Raw genomic sequence first — 23,214 nt, forward strand, 5'->3', positions numbered from 1 at the left:
TTTACCAATTGGCTCGGATACAGTTAACATTGGTAGCAGAGCATGGTTGGCCTAAAGGTGAAGATTAGAAACTAAGGGAGTGATTATCCAGCGTCCACTGCAGGCAGCGGGGTTCCCAATCCAGTCGGGCTACAAATGGGATTGGCACCAGGCAGATGTTCGGAAAGTGTAAGTGAAAATGCAGTGATTTTTCAACCTACTGCCTGTTCAGCTTTCAGGCAGGGGTGTCCAATGGGGGTGCTCTCTGTTGGGGGGTTTAATGGGGGAGTCTGACGAGTGGGTCTCTGTTGGCGGTCTGATGGTTGGGTCTCTTTTGGGGTCTGATGGGGAATCTGAGGGGTCCGATGGGGGTTCGGGCATCCTCATGCATACTCGCTGTGGGCGTGTGACCTGCAATTCCCATGGTGATGGTGGGGAATATGCCCCTACTTGTTGTGGTGGGGGTGGGGTGGGGTGGGGGGGATGGGACAGGATTTGCAGGTGGGAGGAGAGGGGGGGGTGCGGTGAGGGAGGCTGGACTCCGAACCTAGGCGTCAGGCTGCCTGCCTGCTCAAAATGGCAACCTGAGAGCAGGATTTGCTTCCCACCAAGTAGTAATTTGATTGGCAAGGAAGGGGGAATTACTCCTGGGCATCGCTCCCAGCACCAGCACAGACAGGAATCAATTCTACTTTGGCAGGTGAACGAAGGATCCAGCCCTAAGATTTGCTTTCTCACAAATGTTGTAATTGTAGTTACTTTGGAGAGGAATGGCTGAAACCAAGTGTAAACTATCCGGATATGATTCTTCCTCCATTGTCCCGTGAAACTGAATCTCAAGACCAATGGAAGAGTGAAATGGATATGCGGACACAGGTTATGGCCTTTCAAAAGATAAAACAAAGTATGGCCCGGAACACTTTCGCTTCCCAACAGAAGAAGGATCAGGTGCAAAATATTTTCAAAGCTAGACGTTTACCATTTGAGCACTGAGGAAGGTTTAAATAAACTCTTAAATTCTATGGACGAAATTATGAAAAAGAGGATCTATTAAATGAACGAGGCATGGTCAAATTGTGATGGATTTAGGACGGGCAGATTTTGAAGGATGGGCAGGCTTTTCATAAAGGAATAATCATGGAATTCAGCAAGTTATATACAGATTTCAGAAATTCTGCGTCGAGATCCCTTGCTTTCAAATTGCAGGATTGTGCAAAAGTGCTCGGCTCCAGCTCTTGACTGAAGTTAGGTTCTCAGAAAGAGATATGTTTTTGGAACAGATGTCTGAAGTTTTAATGAAGTTTCTGGGGAAAAATTAAATTTCAGCCACTTTCACGGCACCAATGGGACTTTCAGAGGTAAACGAAAGATGATAGATTCAAAGCTGGCAGTACTTTGAGACCATGTAGATTTGGGGTTCAAGTGGGAATATGAAAAATGACCACGAACAAAAGAAAGGATAGAGATTCTTTTGGCAGCTCTAACAGATGCCAACAATTGAGTAATTAAAGTAGGAGAGTGAACGCCAGGTTCATAGCTGAAGCAGGTGTTTCAGATGTGACTCAAAATATCATTTTTTGATGAACTGTCTGAAAGGAAATAACAGGGTTTTTGAAAGGACACATGGCATGGGCGGCACAATGGCTAGCACTGCTGCCTGGACACAGCCCACTAAACACACCCAAAACCAAACATAGAAATGTTGTGGTTCAAAAAATTGTTTTAAAACTACATCGGACCAGACACAACATTTGTTAGTGTACCAGATGAGAACCGCAAACATTTTTTTTTAATGTGTAAAGCTGTGAGAAAAGGATATTTGATCCCAGGAGTGATAACTCTGACCAATAAGTATGTTGTATGCTAAAACAAACTTTAATTTAAACACAGAATTAAGCAGATGGACATCGAATAAATTGCTTTACAATCATCAGTTAAACAGTTCTTAAACACAATGAAAAACTTAAACAGACTATCTATACCTGCTACTAACTCCAATTAAGCAACACAATCCAGTTTAAATGCCACTTATATATAAAGTTAACAAAACAGATTGCTTGCTTAGCTGTGCAGGGACAGAGCCTTTCAAGAGCAGATCAACTTCTGCTCAACCTAACAGCGTTTGGCAAAACTGCTGTTCAACTTAAAATCCTAGAACAGACTGCAAAACTACAGACAGACCCAGCTCCTCCCATTAATTACATCCTCCGTGCCTGTTATAACCCTGCATGGGACTCATCAAGCTGGGGATGATTGTTCTCTAGTATTGATTGGGCTGTGAGTTAACCAACACTAGTATAACGAGTCAGCTGCTGCAACAGCTGACAGAAAGGACTGAGGACCCTGAGATGTGTAACTGGGTCCTGTGTAAGTACTGCTGTTATGCTGAGTACACATCTCTCTTATGAACACTTCAGACTCCCCCTTTGCCATTTACTGCAGTATCCCATTAAGTACCATGACCTGCTTAGCTAGGACTAAACACCACTCCCTCCTAAATTATCTACACTCCAGGGAATCTCTGGCAATAAAAACACAATTCCATTAGCCCTTCATCTGCAACCAAGTGATAAACATCAACAATTACCTAATACTTTTCTGACTCCTTAATTGCAGCTTTAGCAAACACACATTCTGGATACCTTAACCTAGGTTCTTTAATAATATTACTGCTACAAATATATACCTTAACCCAGGCTTTTAAAAACATTACTGCAACAGATATAAAATATAATATATATCTATTTCTATATCCACCACAGTAGGAGTGAGAGAATGTGTAGCAATAGTTTGGAAGGGATACAAAAGTGAACAGGGGTCATAGTTGGACGCGAACAAAGACCAGGGGCGTCATTCTCCGACCCCCCGCCGGGTCGGAGAATGGCCGTTGGCCGCCGTGAATCCCGCCCCCGCCGAAGTCTCCGGTACCGGAGATTGCGCGGGGGCGGGAATCGGGCCGCGCCGGTTGGCGGGACCCCCCGCTCAATTCTCCGGCCCGGATGGACCGAAGTCCCGCCCAGAAATTGCCTGTCCCGCCGGCGTAAATCAAAGCTGGTATTTACCGGCGGGACCAGGCGGCGTGGGCGGGCTCCGGGGTCCTGGGGGGGGCGCGGGGCGATCTGACCCCGGGGGGTGCCCCCACGGTGGCCTGGCCCGTGATCGGGGCCCACCGATCCACGGGCGGACCTGTGCCCTGGGGGCACTCTTTCCCTTCCGCCTCCACCACAGCCTCCACCATGGCGGAGGCGGAAGAGACTCTCCCCACTGCGCATGTGCGGGAAACTGTCGGCGGCCGCTGACGCTCCCGCGCCGCATTTCCGCGCCAGCTGGGGGGGCACCAAACGCCATTTCCGCCAGCTGGCGGGGCAACAAACGCCATTTCCGCCAGCTGGCGGGGTGGAAATCCCTCCGGCGTCGGCCTAGCCCCTCAATGTTGGGGCTCGGCCCCCAAAGATGTGGAGCATTCCGCACCTTTGGGCCGGCACGATGCCCGTCTGATTGGCGCCGTTTTGGGCGCCAGTCGGCGGACATCGCGCCGTTGGGGGAGAATTTTGCCCCATAGAACAGGCAAAGAATGCTCCTAGAATTAGAAGTCCTTATGGTCAGGACTTTTTTTGACTACTAACCCAAATTAGAAGATAAGTTGATAAAGGCTGCCAAACAAAAAGAGTCGGAAGGTTGGAAATAATTTGGTGTATACACTGAAATACCAGACAGGGGTCAGCCAGCCTTATCGCACAAGTTGACATGCACATAAAAGTTACTTCCTGATGGCAAGTATAAGTATAAGGCTGAATGTAGTGGAACGGAATTTTAGAAGAGAGACTTGGGGGCAGATTTTCTGATCATGTCTGCCGCAGAAATCATCGGTGGCGGGACAGTTAAAGGTCCATTGACCCCTTGCAGGAATTTCCGGTCTCATGGCAGGCACGACTGGAAAATCCCACCCTTGGTGATCAAGATATCAGTGTGGACTCCCATTGTAGGAAAAATGAACTTGAGGATTTTCTTAGCTCCTTTAGCAACATATTCCTGGGAATGCAAATTGATATAAAAGCAGAATTTTTGCAAGGTGAGAAATTTCAAAGGGAAGCATTTTTGAAACCAGCTAAAGAAGCTGATGATATAGAAGGTAAACTTGAAACATTTATGATCCACATTGATGATTTTCTGTGGGGAGGGTCTGCATTATTTGTGCAATGGGTGACAGATGAAATAAAGAAGGCATTGAAGATTGGAAGTCAAGCTTTTAGAGGTCTTTAAATATATAGAGTTGACATTAAGCCAAATAAATTAGGATTGACCTTGAATCAACAGTCTTATTTAGAAAATGTCAATCGCATCTCAATAAATCAGGCCAGGTCCTCACAAAAAAAAGGATCCTGCATCCAAGGAAAAAATAGACCTATGAAGAGGTTGTGCACTCAGACTAGATCTGATGCTGGTCATGATGTATTGGAACTAATAATTATTCCATAGTTCAAGAAGTTCTGAGAACAAATAAAACATTAAAGAAATTAAACTCTGACAAATGTGCACTCCTGTTTGCAGCCTTGGATGATCCAGGAGATATGAATTTTGTCATTTTTTTTGCGATCCTTCACATGACGATCTTCTGGATGGATATTCTAGTACAGCAAGATTTAGCATATTATTGGTAGGAAAAATGAACAAATATTGCCCACTGGCCAGGGAAGTGAAGAAATTAATAAAGGTAGTTAAAAGCACCTTAGCTGCAGGAACACTAGTGTTAGTAGAAGTGACCAATATGGGAATTTACATATAAAATATTTTGAGGGAAACTAAGAAATGTTATGTGGATAACTATTCACAATAGGATAATGTAACCTCGACGAAGTGTGTGTGACTGAGAAAAGGTTAAGGTTTGACCTTGTTAGCATAAAATAAATGTTAGAGAAAGAAGAGATATCTAAGATGAAATTGGTCAATGCAAGGTACCAATTATTAGATAGTTTTACAAAAAGGAGTGCTTGCTTGAAGAAATTGTTGGAGATCCTAGAAGAGGGACTTCTTATTTTATGATGGGCTATTCAAAATGTGGAAAGTAATTTTCCTTTGATTATTTTTAAGATTATTTGAGTGATTGTAGAGTTATTGTTTGGTAAGCTAGACAGGTGAAGGCCTTGTTTAATTAAGTACTCTGAGCACATATAAATGGGGGATCTCTGGGACACTGACTATGCGTGAGGAGAGTTTTGAGAGTGAACAGTCAATAAACTCTATAAAGATCGGCTCTGTGCCTTGGTTTCAACTTCACCAACCAGTTAACATTGGGGTTTCAGTCTCTCTCTCCCTCACCTCTGTCTATAACAGTATCCACAGGGCTAAATTTCACAGCCCTGTCATGGCGGGGGCAGTGTCGGGAAACTCAACAAGCCGTTCAAAAGTCCATTGACTTCGACAAGACTGGAAAATTCCATTGGTGGCAGGGCCTGTAAAATTCCACCCATAAAGTTTTGTATGTATTCCAAGGCTGCAGATTTTATGTAACCATACAATTAGAAAAGAAAGTATACTTGCATCTCAGAATCCCAATTTGTGAACATTATGGTCACAGCTCTAGTAAAAGTGTTACAAATGGGCTGAATATTTTGGTTTGGAGCTATAATTACCTAATCAGTAAGACAGGAAACCAACTGTAATTAGATAATTACCGTGGAGTAAGGAAAGCAATGAATAACTTAGGACTCATTTTGTTCTCAACATTTGCAATGCACGAACACATTTGAGGGAATGCTCACATGTACGCTCTGAGAAGAAGATTTATCCAGTAGTTGAAAGAAGCTACAGACCATAATTCAGAGACACCAGCAAGGAGCAGTAGGCCATTCAGCCCCTCAAGCCTTCTCCGTCATTTAATAAGATAATGTCTGATCCGCTAGTAACCTCGGGCAGGATTCTCCGCAATCGGCGCGATGTCCGTCGACCGGCGCCAAAAACGGCGCGAACCAGTCCGGCATCGTGCTGCCCCAAAGGTGCGGAATTCTCCACATCTTGAGGGGCCGAGCCCTCACCATGAGCTGCTAGGCCCGCGCCGGACTGATTTCCGCCCCGCCAGCTGGCGGGAAAGGCCTTTGGTGCCCCGCCAGCTGGCGCGGAAATGACTTTGCCATGCGGCGCATGCGCAGAAGCGTCAGCAGTCGCTCACGGCAACCCGCTCATTGCGCAGTGGAGGAGGTCTCTTCCGCCTCCGCCATAGTGGAGACCATGGCGAAGGCGGAAGGAAAAGAGTGACCCAACGCCACAGGCCCGCTCGCGGATCGGTGGGCCCCGATCGTGGGCCAGGCCACCGTGGGGGCGCCCCCCGGGGCCAGATCGCCCCACGCCCCCCCCCAGGACCCCGGAGCCCGCCCGCACTGCCTTGTCCCGCCGGTAAGAGAGGTGGTTTGATTCTCGCCGGCGGGACAGGCATTCCAGCAGCGGGACTTCGGCCCATCGCGGGCCGGAGAATCGCCGGGGGGGGGGGGGCCCGCCAAACGGCGCGGCGCAATTCCCACCCCTGCCGAATATCCGTGCCGGAGAAGTCGGCAACCAGCTGGGGCGGGATTCACGCCAGCCCCCGGCGATTCTCCGACCCGGCGGGGGGTTGGAGAATCCCGCCCCTCAAGTCTGCATCCCGACCACCCCCGATAGCCTTTCACTCCCTTGTTACCAAGAATCTATCTGCCTCTGCCTTAAAAATAGTCTACGACTCTGCTTCCACCACCTTTTCAGGAAGAAAGTTCCAAAGACTCACGACCCTCTGAGAGAAAGAATTTCACCTCTTCTCTGTTTTAAACTTATTTTTAAAAGTGACCCTGAGCTCTAGATTCTCCCAGAAGAGGAAATATCCTCTCCAAATCCACCCGTTCAAGATCCCTCAATATCTTATATGTTTCAATCGAGGCGCCTCTTACTCTTCTAAACTCCAGCCTATACAAATACCAATGATCAGAAGGTGGCTGTAGCTTTGTTGGCAGCGCTCCCTCTGAGTCAGAAGGTTTATGTTCAAGTCCCATTCCTGGACTTGTGAACAAAAGTCAAAGATGATACTCCAGTGCAGTACTGAGAGAGTGCAAAGCTGTTCGAGTTGCAGGGCTGGATTCTCCATTATTGAAACTATGTCCCCACTCCGGCGTCAAAAGTAAAAGAACTTCCCAGCCCTGCAGGGAGCTAGCAGGGACCCGGAGATAATCTCGCAACTTTTGCTGCAGATAAGGGCCCCTGCACCTCCGGGGCTGTACTCCATGGCAGACTCGGACTGCGGAGCCACACCTAAGAAAGAGACCCCCCGATCGGCCGTGCGTCCGACCCTCAAACCCCGCACATTAATGCCCCGGCCGCCTATAAGGACCCCCCTGGTCTCTGATCTGCCCGCTCCCGACCAGGGCGGCCGCGGACTGAGTCCACAGCCGCCACACGAGCATCCCAACTGGCAATAGCAGGTTAGTTCCACGCTGTCGGGAACTCGGCTGGTTGGGCACGGATGATTCTTAAGCGAACCTTTGGCAATGACCACCCCCCCCCCGGCGGCACGACGTTCTCCCCGGTGAAGCCGATTTTCGGAGCCCAGAGAATCGCCGAACCATCAAACTGGATTCTCCGCCCCGGCGCCGGGCTGCGGAGAATCCAGCCCGTAGTCTTTCATCTGAGATGTTAAACTGCAGACCTGCACTCCTATGTAACCTGCTCACTATATAATCTGACCACTGTAGAACCTGCTCATTGTGGAACCTATTCCCTATAGAACATGCTGTATGTCGAATCATGCTCACTATAGAATCTTTTCACTGGAGAATCTGTTCACTATAAAACTTTCTCTATATAACATGCTCAGTTATAGAATCTGCTCACTATAGAATCTGCTCACTATTGAAACTGCCCACTAGAAACTGCCTACTATAAACCCTGCCCACTATAGAACCTGCACACTCTATAATTTGTTCTCTATAGCACCTGCTCTCTATATAACCTTCATTAGAACCACTATAGAATCTGCTCACTATAGAGGCTGCTCTCTGTTCAAGTTGCTCACTATGGAAACTGCTCACTATAGAAGCTGCTCACTATAGATCCTGCTCACTATATGTCCTGCTCAATATGTAACCTGCTCACTGTAGAACCTGTTCACTATAGAACACACTCAATGTAGAATGCTGCTGATGATAGAACCTTTTCACTAAAGAGTCAGTTTGCCATAGAATCTGTTCACTATATAACTTGCTCTCTATATAACATGCTCAGTATATTATCTGCTGACTATAGACCCTGCTCACTATCAAAACTGTCCACTGTAGAAACTGCCTACTATAGACCCTACCCACTATAGAACGTGCACACTCTGGAATTTGTTCTCTATAGCACCTGCTCTCTATATAAGCTGCTCACTATAGAACACGCTCGCTATCGAGACTGCTATCTGTCCAATCTGCTCACTATGGAACCTGCTCTCTATGTAACCTGCTCACTGTATAATCTGCCTACTATAAAACCTCAGTGTGGAACCTGTTCACGATAGAACATGCTCTATATAGAATCATGCACTATAGAACCTTTTCACTAAAGAATCTGTTCGCCATAGAATCTGTTCACTATAGAATTTGCTCTCTATATAAAATGCTCAGTATATAATCTGCTCATGATAGAATCTGTTCACTATAGAATGTATTCATTATCGAACCTGCTCTCTATAGAACCTGCTCATAATAGAACCTGCTCTCTATAAAACCTGCTCATAATAGAACCTGCTCAATATAGAACCTGCCCTCTATGTACCATGTTCGCCACAGAATCTGCTCATTATGGAACCTGCTCACTATAAAACCAGCCAATCATATAAGTACCCACTATAGAAACTGCTCATTACAAAACCTGCCCATTATATGGCCTGCTCTCTATAAAACCTGCTCTGTAGAACCTGCCCAATCTAGGATCGGCTCTCTATACAAGTTTCTCTCCATTGAACCCTGCTCACTATAGAATCTGTTCACTATAGAACCTGGTCACTATCAAACCTGCCCACTATAGAACTTACTATCTATAGAATCTGCTCTGTTTCGAACCCGCCCACTGTACGACCTGTCCATTGTATAGTCAACTCACTTTAGAACCTGCCTATTATAGAACCTGCCCACTTTAGAATAATAATCTTTATTGTCACAAGTAGGCTTACATTAACACTGCAATGAAGTTACTGTGAAAACCCCATAGTCGCCACATTCCGGCGCCTGTTCGGGTACACTGAGGGAGAATTCAGAATGTCCAAATTACCTAACAGTTTGTCTTTCGGAATATGTGAGAGGAAACCGGAGCACCCGGAGGAAACCCAGGAAGACATGGGGAGAACGTGCAGGCTCTGCACAAACAGTCACCCAAGATGGGAATCGAACCTGGGACTCTAGCAATGTGATGAAACAGTGCTAACCACTGTGCTACCATGCCATCCTACCTACCCAATATATGACCTGATCACCATAGAACCTACCCACTATAGGACACCCCCCCTCACTATAGAACCAGCCCTTCATATAACCTGCCCACCTTAGAACCTGCTCACTATATAACCTGTCCATTATATAAACTGTCCACCATAGAACCTTTCCATTACAAAACCTGCCCATTATATAACCTGCTATCTATAGAACCTACTCTCTGTAGAACCTTCCCACTATAAAACCTGCCCGCCTTAGAACCTGCCCTTTATAGAACCTCTGTCCATTGAACCTGCCCACTATAGAACCTGCCCACTATAGAACCTGCCCACTATAGAACATGCCCACTATAGAACCTGCCCACTATAGAACCTGCCCACTATAGAACCTGCCAACTATAGAACCTGCCCACTATAGAACCTCTGTCCATAGAACCTGCCCACTGTAGAACCTGCCCACTATAGAACCTGCCCACTATAGAACCTGCCCACTGTAGAACATGCCCACTATAGAACTTGCCCACTATAGAACATGCCCACTATAGAACAGGCCCACTATCGAACCTGCCCACTATAGAACCTGCCCACTATAGAACCTGCCCACTATAGAACATGCCCACTATAGAACCTGTCCACTGTAGAACATGCCCATTATAGAACCTGCCCACTGTAGAACCTGCCCTTTATAGAACCAGCCCACTATAGAACATGCCCACTATAGAACATGCCCACTATAGAACCTGCCCACTGTAGAACATGGCCACTGTAGAACATGCCCACTATAGAAACTGCCCTTTAAAGAACCTCTGTCCATAGAACTTGCCCACTGTAGAACCTGCCCACTATAGAATCTTCCCATTATAGAACCTGCCCACTGTAGAACCTGCCCACTATAGAACCTGCGCACTATAGAACCTGCCCACTATAGAGCCTGCCTACTATAGAAACTGCCCACTATAGAACCTGCCCACTATAGAACGTCTGTCCATAGAGCCTGCCCACTGTAGAACCTGCCCACTATAGAACCTGCCCACTATAGAACCTGCCCACTGTAGAACATGCCCACTATAGAACCTGCCCACTATAGAACATGCCCACTATAGAACCTGCCCACTGTAGAACATGCCCACTATAGAACCTGCCCACTGTAGAACCTGCCCTTTATAGAACCTGCCCACTATAGAACATGCCCACTATAGAACATGCCCACTATAGAATCTGCCCACTGTAGAACATGGCCACTGTAGAACATGCCCACTATAGAACATGCCTACTATAGAACTGCCCACTATAGAACCTGCCTACTGTAGAACATGCCCACTATAGAACCTGCCCACTATAGAACCTGCCCACTATAGAACCTGCCCACTGTAGAACATGCCCACTATAGAACCTGCCCACTGTAGAACCTGCCCTTTATAGAATCTGCCCACTATAGAACATGCCCACTATAGAACATGCCCACTATAGAACATGCCCACTGTAGAACATGCCCACTATAGAACCTGCCCTTTATAGAACATCTGTCCATAGAACTTGCCCACTGTAGAACCTGCCCACTATAGAACCTGCCCACTATAGAACCTGCCCACTATAGAACCTGCTCACTATAGAATCTTCCCACTATAGAACCTGCCCACTGTAGAATCTGCCCACTATAGAACCTGCCCACTATAGAACCTGCGCACTATAGAACCTGCCCACTATAGAACCTGCCCACTATGGAACCTGCCCACTATAGAACCTGCCCACTATAGAACCTGCCCACTATAGAACCTCTGTCCATAGAGCCTGCCCACTATAGAACATGCCCCTCTAGAACCTGCCCACTATAGAACATGCCCACTCTAGAACCTGCCCATTGTAGAACCTGCCCTTTATAGAACATGCACACTCTGGAACATGCCCACTATAGAACCTGCCCACTGTAGAACATGCCCACTATAGAACATGCCCACTGTAGAACCTGCCCACTATAGAACCTGCTCTTTCTAGAACCTCTGTCCATAGAACCTGCCCACTATGGAACATGCCCACTATAGAACATGCCTACTATAGAACTGCCCACTATAGAACCTGCCTACTGTAGAACATGCCCACTATAGAACCTGCCCACTGTAGAACATGCCCACTATAGAAAATGCCCACTATAGAACCTGCCCACTATAGAACCTGCCCACTGTAGAACATGCCCACTATAGAACCTGCCCACTATAGAACCTGCCCACTATAGAACCTGCCCACTATAGAACCTGCCCACTATAGAACCTGCCCACTATAGAACCTGCAATCTATAGAACCTGCCCACAATATTACCTGCTCATGATCAAACTGCTTATTTTCTGTCCATTCTTATTAGTTGTCCAAATATTACAGACATTCAATAATAGGCAATCAATCACGATTACTGGCCATTTTCTGCAGGCAGAAAAACCTCCATATAATTCATAATGCCATTGTTTATAATCTTCAAAAGATATGAAAATGGCCTGCATAATCAAAAATAGGAGTTTGTGATCTGAAATTCATCTTAATTATTAATTTTCAATGTAATAGCACATTCCAATTAATTAGACGAGTAACACAAGTGAAATAAAGAAGGTTCCACCTTTTCAGTTTGTTGAATTCTATTTGACTGGGAAATCGAGCTGCATTGTAATTATTTATACATTTTTAAATTGTTAGCAATACCTGATTCTTCTTCATTTGTTAAAGTACCAAGGCTAAAGCAGCATAAGAAAAATATGATTAATCATAGATTATATTTAAGTTTAAATCTTTTACTGATGGAAATGTAGAAAGCCATTGAACCAGCATAAACAATGACGCTATTTCGAAAGATGTTAATGAATCTTCGGCTGAAGTTATGGCTAAAGGTTGAAGGACTGTTGCAGAAATAACTGGGAGGAGGTTCTGGGTCACCAACTATGTAAATCTCCAGAAAAGCAATGACTGCGGGAATGACCTCATAGGGGTCTTCAAGATAGCCAAAGGGTTTGATTAGGAAACCATAGTGACTTTGCCAAGGCCAGTCTACTGACAATAATTCCCTTTTATTGTAGTTACAAAAAGGACCGCTACCAGGACCTACAGAGATGTCGGTCTTGGTCGGAACTGCTCGTTTTAAACTCCCGCTATGCATCTCCTATTGGGAGAGCCTCTGCCCGCTCAACAGGGAAATTCGTATTCCATGAAGCCCACAGAGAGATCTATTGACGATCCCATGTGTCCTCCCTGGGCATCATAGTGGGCGGCACGGTAGCATAGTGGTTAGCAATACTGCTCCACAGCACCAGGGACCCGAGTTTGGTCCCCTGCTTGGGTCACTGTCTGTGCAGAGTCTGTACATTCTCCTCGTGTCTGCATGGGTTTTCGCCGGGCACTCAGGTTTCCTCCCACAAATCCCGAAAGACATGCTTGTTAGGTTAATTGGTCATTCTGAATTCTCCCTCAGTGTACCCGAACAGGTGCACGAGTGTGGTGACTAGGGGATTTTCACAGCAACTTCATTGCAGTGTTAATGTAAACCTACTTGTGACACTAATAAAGATTATTATTAACATCCCTCCACCTTTCTGTCCGATTCCCCCTCAGTACTCCAAGGGCAAGGAGGTTTCTTCTGCCTCTTTGCGATCAGCCTGAGGTCCATCAGGTGTGGAATGGGAACTGGAGGCGTGAATCGGGTTGGCAGTCTTCGCCTCCATAGCGAGCATCAAAGAGTTACCGGCGTAGATTTCTCCTTGATATCTGCTATAGTCTGGGCACCTTCTTGCATCTCAGAACCTGAGTCCTCATATCAATCATGCTCAATGTCAGGGCTCGCATGCTGTCAGCGGAATCACTTTCTGGTTCTCATCCCCCACAATGTTATCAGCATGGAATAAGTAATGCATGCGCTCCGCGTATTGGGCCCAGTCTTCTCCATTAAATTGATATGGTTCAAGCTTACCGGAGAGAGGAATTATTTTTCCTACCGGAGAAGCTGCTCGTATTCAACTCTTAATGCTGATCAGAAAAACTGGCTTTTACTCCTCGTCGCCAATGTAGTGACTTTGCCAAAGCCAGTCTACTGACAATAATTCCCTTTATTGTAGTAAAAAAAAGGGCCGCTACCACAGCGTACAACACTACGTCCCAGCCCAGGGACTTATGGAGATGTCGGCCCGGGTCAGAACTGCGGGTTTTTAAATCTCACCATGCACCTTACATTGGGCGAGCCTTCACCCGCTCAACAGGGAAGTTTGTATTCCCCGAAGCCCATGGGGAGATCTATTGCTGATCTCCCGTGTCCTTTCATGGTCATCATAGCAGAAACACAAGAGAAGATGTTTCCACTTGTGACCGAACTCTGGACCTTAAGTATAAGATGGTCACCAATAAATCCAAGGAGGATTTCAGGAGAAACATCTGTACAAATAGAGTATGTATTTAAAATATCTGGCAATTTTATTTCAGAAGAAAATGTGTTCCTGACGCTGAGTTTTATGAGGTTTTTTCTGTTTGTCTTCTCTTAATCCATAATGAGGGCTCTGCTCCAGCTTGTTTTCCTGTAACATTACTCTCTCCTCCTGCCTGCTTTGGCTGATTTAGAAATTGAGTTATCATTTGTCTTTTGGTTGTTGACTTACCATTGCCTTTTCTGAATAATCGCAGTGCAGAATTAAAACAGTTTTACCAACCTTAATAAAGGCATTTACAGCCTATATCACATTCCTGGAGAGAATGCTATCTTTTTTTGATTAGAAAAAAATATCGTTGCTCGTGGGCCACCGTTCATTTTACAAAGCAATGCTTCATCTCTAGGCAGCTAGTTACTCATTTAATTTTATTCCTTGGGAAACAGAATTCAATAATAAATTGTTTACTTTCTTTCTGGAGCAATTCTTCGATTCTGACAAGATCAGAAGATCAGGGCAAGTGTCAAAATGAATTGGCTCTGTACTATTCACTTTTATGTTCCGGCTGTGCTGATGTTTTAAATATGTCCTACTTGTCAGGCCCATGCCGGCCATACAAGACCAACAATGGATTAGACACTCCCACAGTCGAGAGAAGCCACAGTCGAGAGAAGCTATGTGAGTTACTTATTGATGCCACTGACAAGCATAAGTCAGGTTTTTATTTTCCTTTTGCTAAAAATCAATAACCAACTTTTCGCTCAACGTGGCAATATAGTCTGCATTTTCCAGCCATATTCTTTTCCATGCATTGAAGTTGTTGCTAAAGCCATCGAGGATATCAGGCTTTACAACCAGTTCAGTAATAAACCTTCAGGCATTGGTTCAGACAAAATACATTGCATTGGAGTAGTTCTCCACAATGAAGTGAATTTCTGAGAGATTATTAAGCATGTTTGCTGGATAATCTTGGACAGTGAGAAGGTTTGGATTTCTGCAGATGGTCTTCAAACATTTGCCAAGCCTTTTGCACGGAAACCCAGTTTCTCTGGGTTTCCATGGATCTGCTGAAGCCATGGCAATGGGTCGAAGAACACTGCAGGATTCAGCAGAAACATCTGTGCAAAGAGAGTAGATAGAATTTGGAACCGTCTACCACAACTTGCAACATTATTTTTGGATTTCCCTTGGTTGTTGCCTGCCTCCTTGAACGTATGTAGTCCGTGTACTAAAAACCTTGGTGGTTTTCATGCAACTGAGTCATTTGTCGGCCAAACTGGGTAAGGATGGCAGATTTCCTTCCCGTAAGGACATGAGTGAATCTGATAGGGTTTTTAAACAAGTCAAGGTCACCATTATTGATGTGAGCTTTCTCATTCCAGATTTATTTAACTAATGAATTTAAATTCTCCAGTTGCTATGGTGGGATTCGAACTCACGTCATTTGATCATTCATCTCAGTTTCTGCATTACTAGCCCAGTACCAATTGCACTGCCCTACCACTAAGCCCATGACAGTGAAGGTAGGGCTGTCAACCATCTAGGATTGGACTGGAGTCTCCAGGAATTGAAGATGGATCTCCAGGAGGAAACAAAATAGGGGCATTTCAAAAAAATAGGATTTTTGTTGAACACTTGCCAGCCAAAAAAGAAAATTGGAGATGGGACTTAATATTCAAGTATCCCCCAATAATATAGTCAAAAATGGGACACATCGATAGGGCTTGGGAAGGCAGGGCTCCATAATTATTAACATGTTGGGTGCCCATGGTAGGAGTCTTGGGGAGGTCATGTGATGACACCTCCCAAAATATGTCCAGCCAGAGTTGGCAACCCGAGGCGAAGGACATGTTGGTGGGAACATAAGCCTAAAAGGAAAATGCTGAAAATTTAAAATAATATTTAAAATACTGAAAGTACGTAGCAGATCACACAGCATGAGAAATAAAGTTAACATTTCAGCTTGATGGCCTTTCAGCAGAACCGATGATGGTATGTTGATGGGATTAAATGAAAAGTGGTGGTAGGAGATGCATGTGGAGTATATATACCAGCATTGACCTTTCGGGTTGAGTGGCCCATTTCTGAGCTCTAATACTTTGTCTATGGAGACAGGATGATTTACAGTGGACAACAATATATACACAAATAGCCTAGCATTACATGTAGATACATTTTCCACTATCCTTAGTCCATGATTTGGAGTGAAATTGAGATTCTAGAGAATGGTAAGCAAAAGTTTTTGACTGCCACTAAAAATTGCATTGTTCATGCTGATTTACAGCCAACAGGGGCATGAATATTAATTGCAGTAAAGGATCTGTACAAAACTCATTACTGTTGATTTTCACTAGATGCCTTTCATTGGATGGGAGGTGGATGAAGCAAGTCCCACATCCACCAGACAAACTTATTCACGACCTGAAATATTGTTAAGGACCTTGGACGAGGTCCCAATTTATATTGGGAAACCGGACAAGAACCCCAACAATTTTTCAATTTGTAAACTATGAGGAAATTATGCTTTGCTCCAGGAGTGATTAAATTGACAACGAGGAATCTTTTATATTAAAACAAACTTTATTATTAACACAGGATTACCCCATTAATATCCAAGGAAAATACAACTTTACAATTGATAATTAAACAATTTTTATAAATATAAAAAAAGGTCTTTGGGCTTACTTTCCCATCTACTTCTAAAATTTCAATTAAGCAAAATCCACATGCAGAGGTTAATGCCACTTAAAAATAAAGTTAACACTTAAAGGCTTATAAATTTTACAAAGTCCTTGGGAGAGAAGCTTTCAGAAGTCAATCTGAGAAACACGCCTCTTCGCCTCAGAATCAGAGCAGAACTCTTAAAATGAGGGGGAGGTGGTGGCGTAGTGGTTTTGTCACTGGACTAATAATCCAGAGATCCAGGGTAATGCTCAGGGGACCTGGGTTCAAATCCGACCACGGCAGATGGTGAAATTTGAATTCAATAAATAAGAATGTGGAATTAAAAGTCGAATGATGACCATGAGATCATTGTTAATTGTTGTAACCTTCCTGTAATAGATAATACATAATACAATATATATATAAACTCTTACATTCATCACACTATGTTCAGTGCCATTTTAATATTCATGCCAAGTGGACTGTGTGCCTCGGGCTCTAACAGGCAGCTCACTGGGGTCAGCTCACTCCATTGAACAGGGGCTTCGCTGCAATCCTTATATTAATTGGCATTATCTTGCTGTTGGTGGAAGCCAACTAGCCAACATCAGAGGCTCCAGTAGGTTAAGCACCCAGCCTATCGCTGCTGTTCAGTGCTTTCAAGCAATTCGCTGTACACTTAATCCCAGCATTTGAAGAGAGGCAGAACAGCTCTTCAGCCAAAGGCACTGCAAAACAGATAAGTAGCAAACAGCTTAACAATCTGAAGGTACTGCTGCTCACCGGTATGTTTTATTGTCTTCTCGGGAAATTAAAAATCAGTCTCAACATTTGGTTATATCCGTGGAGACCTCAGATAATTAAGGAATTAATTTAAATACCTTTTCAAAGCAAGTTGTAACTGAATAATGTTTTAAGTTTAAATATATGGTTTAAGTGTTGTTCCTGGTTTCAAAACTTGGAATCGACTTTACACATACACACCCCAACCTCCTTGATGCTAATGTCACTAATCAAGCTACCGACCTTTCACAATCCAGAAATGGTCATGCCAGTGAATCAGACCATGCAATTTTGCTACTCCACCTAATGTCACTTTTTCTATGGGGTGTGCTGGACTTCCGACACTGCTCATTTGTGGCTCTTTTTAAGATCCCGGACCAGACCCCAACACAGGATGCCGGACAAGAATCCCAAACACTTTTTTTTCATTTATAAAACTGCGAGGAAAGGATAATTTGCTCCAGGAGTGATTCCACTGACCATTAGGTATATTTTATATTAAACCAAACTTTATTCTTAACCTAGGACGAAACACATTAACCTCACAGAAAATAGCTTATAAAAGAAAACACTTTAACTTATAACTGATTTCTCTATCTCCAATTAAACGGAGACCATCACAGGTCAAAAGCCACTTATGAATAAAGTTAGCAAACACAGGGATAATTGTTCTCCTCTGGATAAAGATTTCTTGGAAAGACTGCTTGGACCGAGACAGAATCCCTTGCATACACCAGCTGTAAGTATTGCTGTTTTTGGGAGACTACTGCTTAACCTGACAGCCTTTGGCAAAAGCTGCTGCAACAGTTCAAGAAGGCAACTCACCAGCACCTTCTGAAGGGCAACTAGGGATGGGCAATAAATGCTGGCCTAGCCAGCAATGCCCACATCCTGTAAATTAATTTTTTTAAAGCTTCAAGCTCCTTGCAAAAAGAAAACCTCCCATTAATTACATCCCCTTACCTTTATCCCACTCAGATCCTCAGACCTGCTTATCTAAGTCTATGTCTCAAATCATCTACTCTCCAGGGAATCTTCTTTCAATTAGCAAAAGTTCATTGGGCCTCACTTTGTAAACACATACATGGTTGGAATGGATGATGATCTAACTTTACGACATCTTGATTGCCCCTTTTGCAAACACAGAAGGCATGATTCTTCAGCCACGTCCGCCCACCGACCGGAATTTCCCGCCCGAGGCCAGCAAACCTTTACATGGTCCCCGTCCCGTCTGTGGCGATCTTGCAATGGACATGGCCGAAGAATCCAGCCCAGAATCTGCCTGTATATAAAGCCAGGATTTTGTTTTTAATATTACTGCAACCAATATATATGTCTTTATATACCTGAATTCAGGATTTCAATAACTTTGCTGCATCAGGTACATATAATACAATCTATATAAAAAATTCCTGCATTCATCACACGCTGCACACCCCAATGTACAAAAAGCTCTGTTTGGAAAACGTATCACATATCCCAGCCTGTCGCGCTGTCAGAGCAATGAGGCCATGAGCAGACAGATAAAGACAAAGAGCTTTAACAAAGAGTCATCGGACTTGAAAAGTTAGCTCCCTTTTCTCTCCACAGACGCTGTCAGACCTGCTGAGATTGTCCAGTATTTTCTGATTTTGTTTGAGACAGATAAAGATCCGGGGCGGGATTCTCCGACATCCCGCCGGGTCGGAGAATCGCCGTGGGGCGGCGTGAATCCCGCTCCCGCCAGCTGCTGAATTCTCCGGCACCGAATATTTGGCAGGGGCGGGAATCGCGCCGTGCCCCCCCACCCCCCCCCCCCCGGCGATTCTCCGGCCCGCAATGGGCCGAAGTCCCGCTGCTGTCATGCCAGTCCCGCTGGCGTAAATCAAACCACCTACCTTACTGGCGGGACTGGCGGCGTGGGCAGGCTCCGGGGTTCTGTCGGCGGGGGGGGGGGGGCGGGGCGATCTGGCCCCGGGGCTTGTCCCCACGGTGGCCTGGCCCGCGATCGGGGCCCACCGATCCGCGGTCGGGCCTGTGCCGTGGGGGCACTCTTTTCCTACCGCCTTGGCCATCACCTCCGCGATGGCCGAGGCAGAAGTGACACCCCCTCCTGCGCATGCGCGGGATGACGTCAGCAGCCGATGACACTCCTGCACACGCGCGGACCTCCGCCGACCGGCGCAGTCCCTTCGGCACCGGCTGGCGTGGCGCCAAAGACTTTTCCCGCCGGCCGGCGGCGCGCAAACCATTCCGGCGCGGGCCTAGCCCTTCAAGGTGAGGGCTTGGCCCCTAAAGGTGCGGAGAAATCTGCACCTTTGGGGCGGCCCGACGCCAGAGTGGTTCACGCCACTCCATCCCGCCGGGACCCCCTGTCCCGCCGGGTAGGGGAGAATCCCGGCCCTTGGCTACCAAATGGCTAGCCTTCATTTAAGATAAGAGAAAGGCAGCAGCTTTGATGCAGTGAGACAGCAACAAAAGAACGTACACCAGACAGCGAGAGAAAGATGTGCTGGAGCTGTGGGCGACCACATGAATTCACAAACAGAAGGAAACGCCTCGCTTATGGATCAAACTGCAGAGCTTGTGGAAAGCACCATCCCTGGGAAAAGATGTGCAGATCAAAAAAAGAAGATGGAAAATGAGTTAACAGAGGCCAAGCAACAGGGTGAATGAGGAAGAAAAGAACTGAAAAGATCCATACCCTGCAAACTAATGGGGAGTTTGAAGATACAATAGACGTAGAAATCATATAACTGCATGAAATGGCTGGCTGCGACAGTTCTCATGAGAAAATAAATTCTTACACCATTCAGATCAGGAAGATAAATCTGAAGCTGCAGTTTTATACAGGAGCACAGAGTAATATCATGCCACTCAGACTATATCAGAAGACCTTTCTGGAAATTTTTAAAGAAAGTGGGTACCCAAAAAAATGATGCGATGAAAGTGAGCCGTGCCATGCTGACAGCATACATGGGAACTGAAATTCGACAGCTGGGAACAAATCAGACAGACAAGCAAACGAAAATAAGTTAGCTGTATGTTCGAAGTTACTGAAACAGGGGGTCCTGCAATTGGTCCCAGTAAACCATGCGTTGAAGGAAGCATCGCTGAGGGTTGAAGTTCGTACACACATTATGAAGCACCCTCCAATCAGAAGTGAGACAACATCAACAGCATCACCAATAAGTGGTGCGACATCTGCAATGTCACTACCAAGTGACAGCTTATGAACAACGTCGAGCATATCTCCTACAACACCAGGAGCAGCGCGCACATCACCAGTCTGTGGGCGACACGGTGGTTAGCACTGCTACCTCACAGCGAAAAGGACCCGGTTCAATTCTGGCCTTGGATGAATGTGTGGAGATTACATGTTCTCCCATGTCTGCGTGCGTTTCCTCCGGATGCTCCGGTTTCCCCCCACAGTCAAAAGATGTGCAGGTTAAGTGGGTTAAGGGGTTAAGATGATAGTCCAGGTGAGTAGGTGTAGGTAGGGTGCTCTTTCAGAAGGTCAGTGCAGACAAAATGGGCCTCCTTTTGCACTGTAGGGATTCTATGTTTCCATTCTATGATACAGTGTGTCAACTCATCATTGAGAACAATACAAAATTTAAATCCACCAGGGACAACATTCCACCACCTAAGTGACACATGAAAAATGATTTTTTGACAAAAGAAAACAAGTCATAAAATACTTTTAAGGTGTTCAATTTAATTATAAAAGTCAATTGGTAATCTTTTATAGTTTAGATATAATATAAAAATGTTAATGGTTAGAACAGGTGCATTGACATATAGAGGCATAATATTTTTTTAAAGAATGAGGGATTTTGCATTATATCATTCCAACATGGTTTAGCTGCTATATGCTCATGCGTATTCACATCACTCACTGCTGCACTAGGGTACTGAGCAGCAATGTATCAGTCTGCAGGACAGGGTATGATCTAAGAAATGCACTTTTAAAGAAAAATACATTTGTGTTTAAAAGTGTGATTATTTTGAATTTCTGGGAACCACAAGGCATAACAATTGACAAAAGGATGATGGTGAAAGGCAAAAATGGAGGTGGTCATGGGAGAAGTAAAGAAACAAAAGGTGTGCCAGGAAGAGATGTAAGTGGCTACAGTGGAACCCTCTGTCTAAAAGCAAAAGGCAGCGTTGATTATGAACTGAAGGTGGTGAGGTCCATGTCGAGAACATAATCCAATGGAGATGTGGAAACCAGTAAAATTTGGAAATGAAGCAAACCTTGTCTGAATGGGTCTGCATACCTTAAAATGGAACTCTGGTATTACTGGTGCCAGTGTTGCTGATTTTTTACTGGGATTTGGCAGTTTTGAGCTGGTTTTCCCTGCTTACGGTTCTACAGCTTGTGTTGAGAAAGCCTAGAATTGGATTTATGTAAAATATGTGTTGTATCTGGTCACATTGGCCGGAATTTTCCGGCCATTCGCACTGGCGGGATCTTCTTGTCCCGTTGAAGGTGAACCCCCGCCGCAGGTTTCCCAGCAGCGGGGTGTGAATTCAATGGGAAATCCCATTGACAGCGACAGGACCAGAGACCCAGAATATTCCGCCACTGGTCAATGGCGGGCCATTTCCCGCCTCCGAGAAACACGCGGAAAATCCCCCCCCCCGCAATGTCATCTTGCAGCCTTTGAGATTTAATGGGAACAGCAGCAATAAGTCATATGTGTCACTATTTGTGAATTGTAGGTGAATCGCGGCAATGGACTTTACATGTGGCACGATTGTGCAATATTTATAAATGTGACAGGCATTTATCCACCAAAGTGTATTGAACAAAATTTGGAGGACGGTACAAATTATTATATTCATATTTATACAACTCCTCCAGCCCCGGCAAACCTCTGATGTGCGTTCCTCCAACCCTCATGCGCCCTGACCTACTTGACGACTGTGTCTTCAGCTGCCTGAACCCTAAGCACTGGAATTCCCTCCCCCAAAAATGCTCTATCTCTCTCTTTTTTAAGACGCTTGATTTTTGAAGTGTACCTCTTTGACTAAGATTTTGGTCAACAGCCGCTAATGTCCCTTTCTTTAGTTTGGTGCATGGTTATGCTTAAGTGAAGCAGCTTGGGACATGTTACGTTAAGGGTGCTATATAAATGAAAGTCGTTGTATATAATATGCAGAACAGATTAGAATATAATCACCTCAGTTAATGTTAAATATTGGAGCAGGAATAAAATATCTGTTCAGTTCCACATGAGTTGACGATAGCATTCTTCCTAAATGCAGATTGATAAAACAGAACAATGCGAGTGCCAAATAGTGGAGAGTTAACTCCCTCACTGGCCTGTATTATTTATATTCATCTTTTATTTTTCCCTCAGGTTTTTACCAGATATGGGAAGTGCTACATGTTTAACTCAGGAAGTGATGACAAGCCTCTACTGACCACCGTGCAGGGTGGGACCGGCAATGGTCTTGAGATTATGTTGGACATTCAACAGGATGACTACTTGCCGGTCTGGGGTGAAGCTGGTAAGAATTATTTCCTCCTATTCTGACAGAACTGTAGGGCCGGGAGAAAAGTTACAGCCACATATGATGCAAAGTAAGAATTTTATATTTGATGGAAACATTTAGCGTGTATTGTCCTTTTAGCATGTACTATCTTTATCATTATTGCAATTTTTAAACATTCTTTCACAGGATATGGGCATCACTGGCCAGGCCAGCATTTATTGCCCATTCCTAATTACCCTTGAGAACGTGGTGCTGAGCGGCGTTCTTGAGCCGCTGCAGTCCATGTGGTGTAGGTAAGCCCACAGTGCCATCAGGGCGATTTTGAACCAGCGACAGTGAAGGATCGTTGAGTTCCACGTCCAAGATGGTGTGTGGCTTGAAGGGGGAACCTGCAGGTGTTGCTGCTCCCATGCATCTGCTGCCCTTGTCAAAGGAACCGTGGTGAGTTTCTGCATTGCATTTTATAGATGGCACACAAAC

At 45.1% G+C, this 23,214-nt stretch overlaps 1 protein-coding gene across 1 annotated transcript in view; it reads left to right on the forward strand.

Moving 5' to 3' along the window:
- The window catches only part of LOC140398438 (acid-sensing ion channel 2-like), a 661,780-nt gene that overhangs the window by 378,961 nt on the left and 259,605 nt on the right, over positions 1-23,214 (forward strand). Inside the window, exon 2 of the mRNA XM_072487125.1 lies at positions 22,599-22,749. Within this exon, the coding sequence (XP_072343226.1) occupies positions 22,599-22,749 (151 nt within the window). The remainder of the gene's footprint in view (positions 1-22,598; positions 22,750-23,214) is intronic.

The sequence above is a fragment of the Scyliorhinus torazame genome, chromosome 21 (assembly GCF_047496885.1).
Source record: "Scyliorhinus torazame isolate Kashiwa2021f chromosome 21, sScyTor2.1, whole genome shotgun sequence".
Lineage (NCBI taxonomy): Eukaryota > Metazoa > Chordata > Chondrichthyes > Carcharhiniformes > Scyliorhinidae > Scyliorhinus > Scyliorhinus torazame.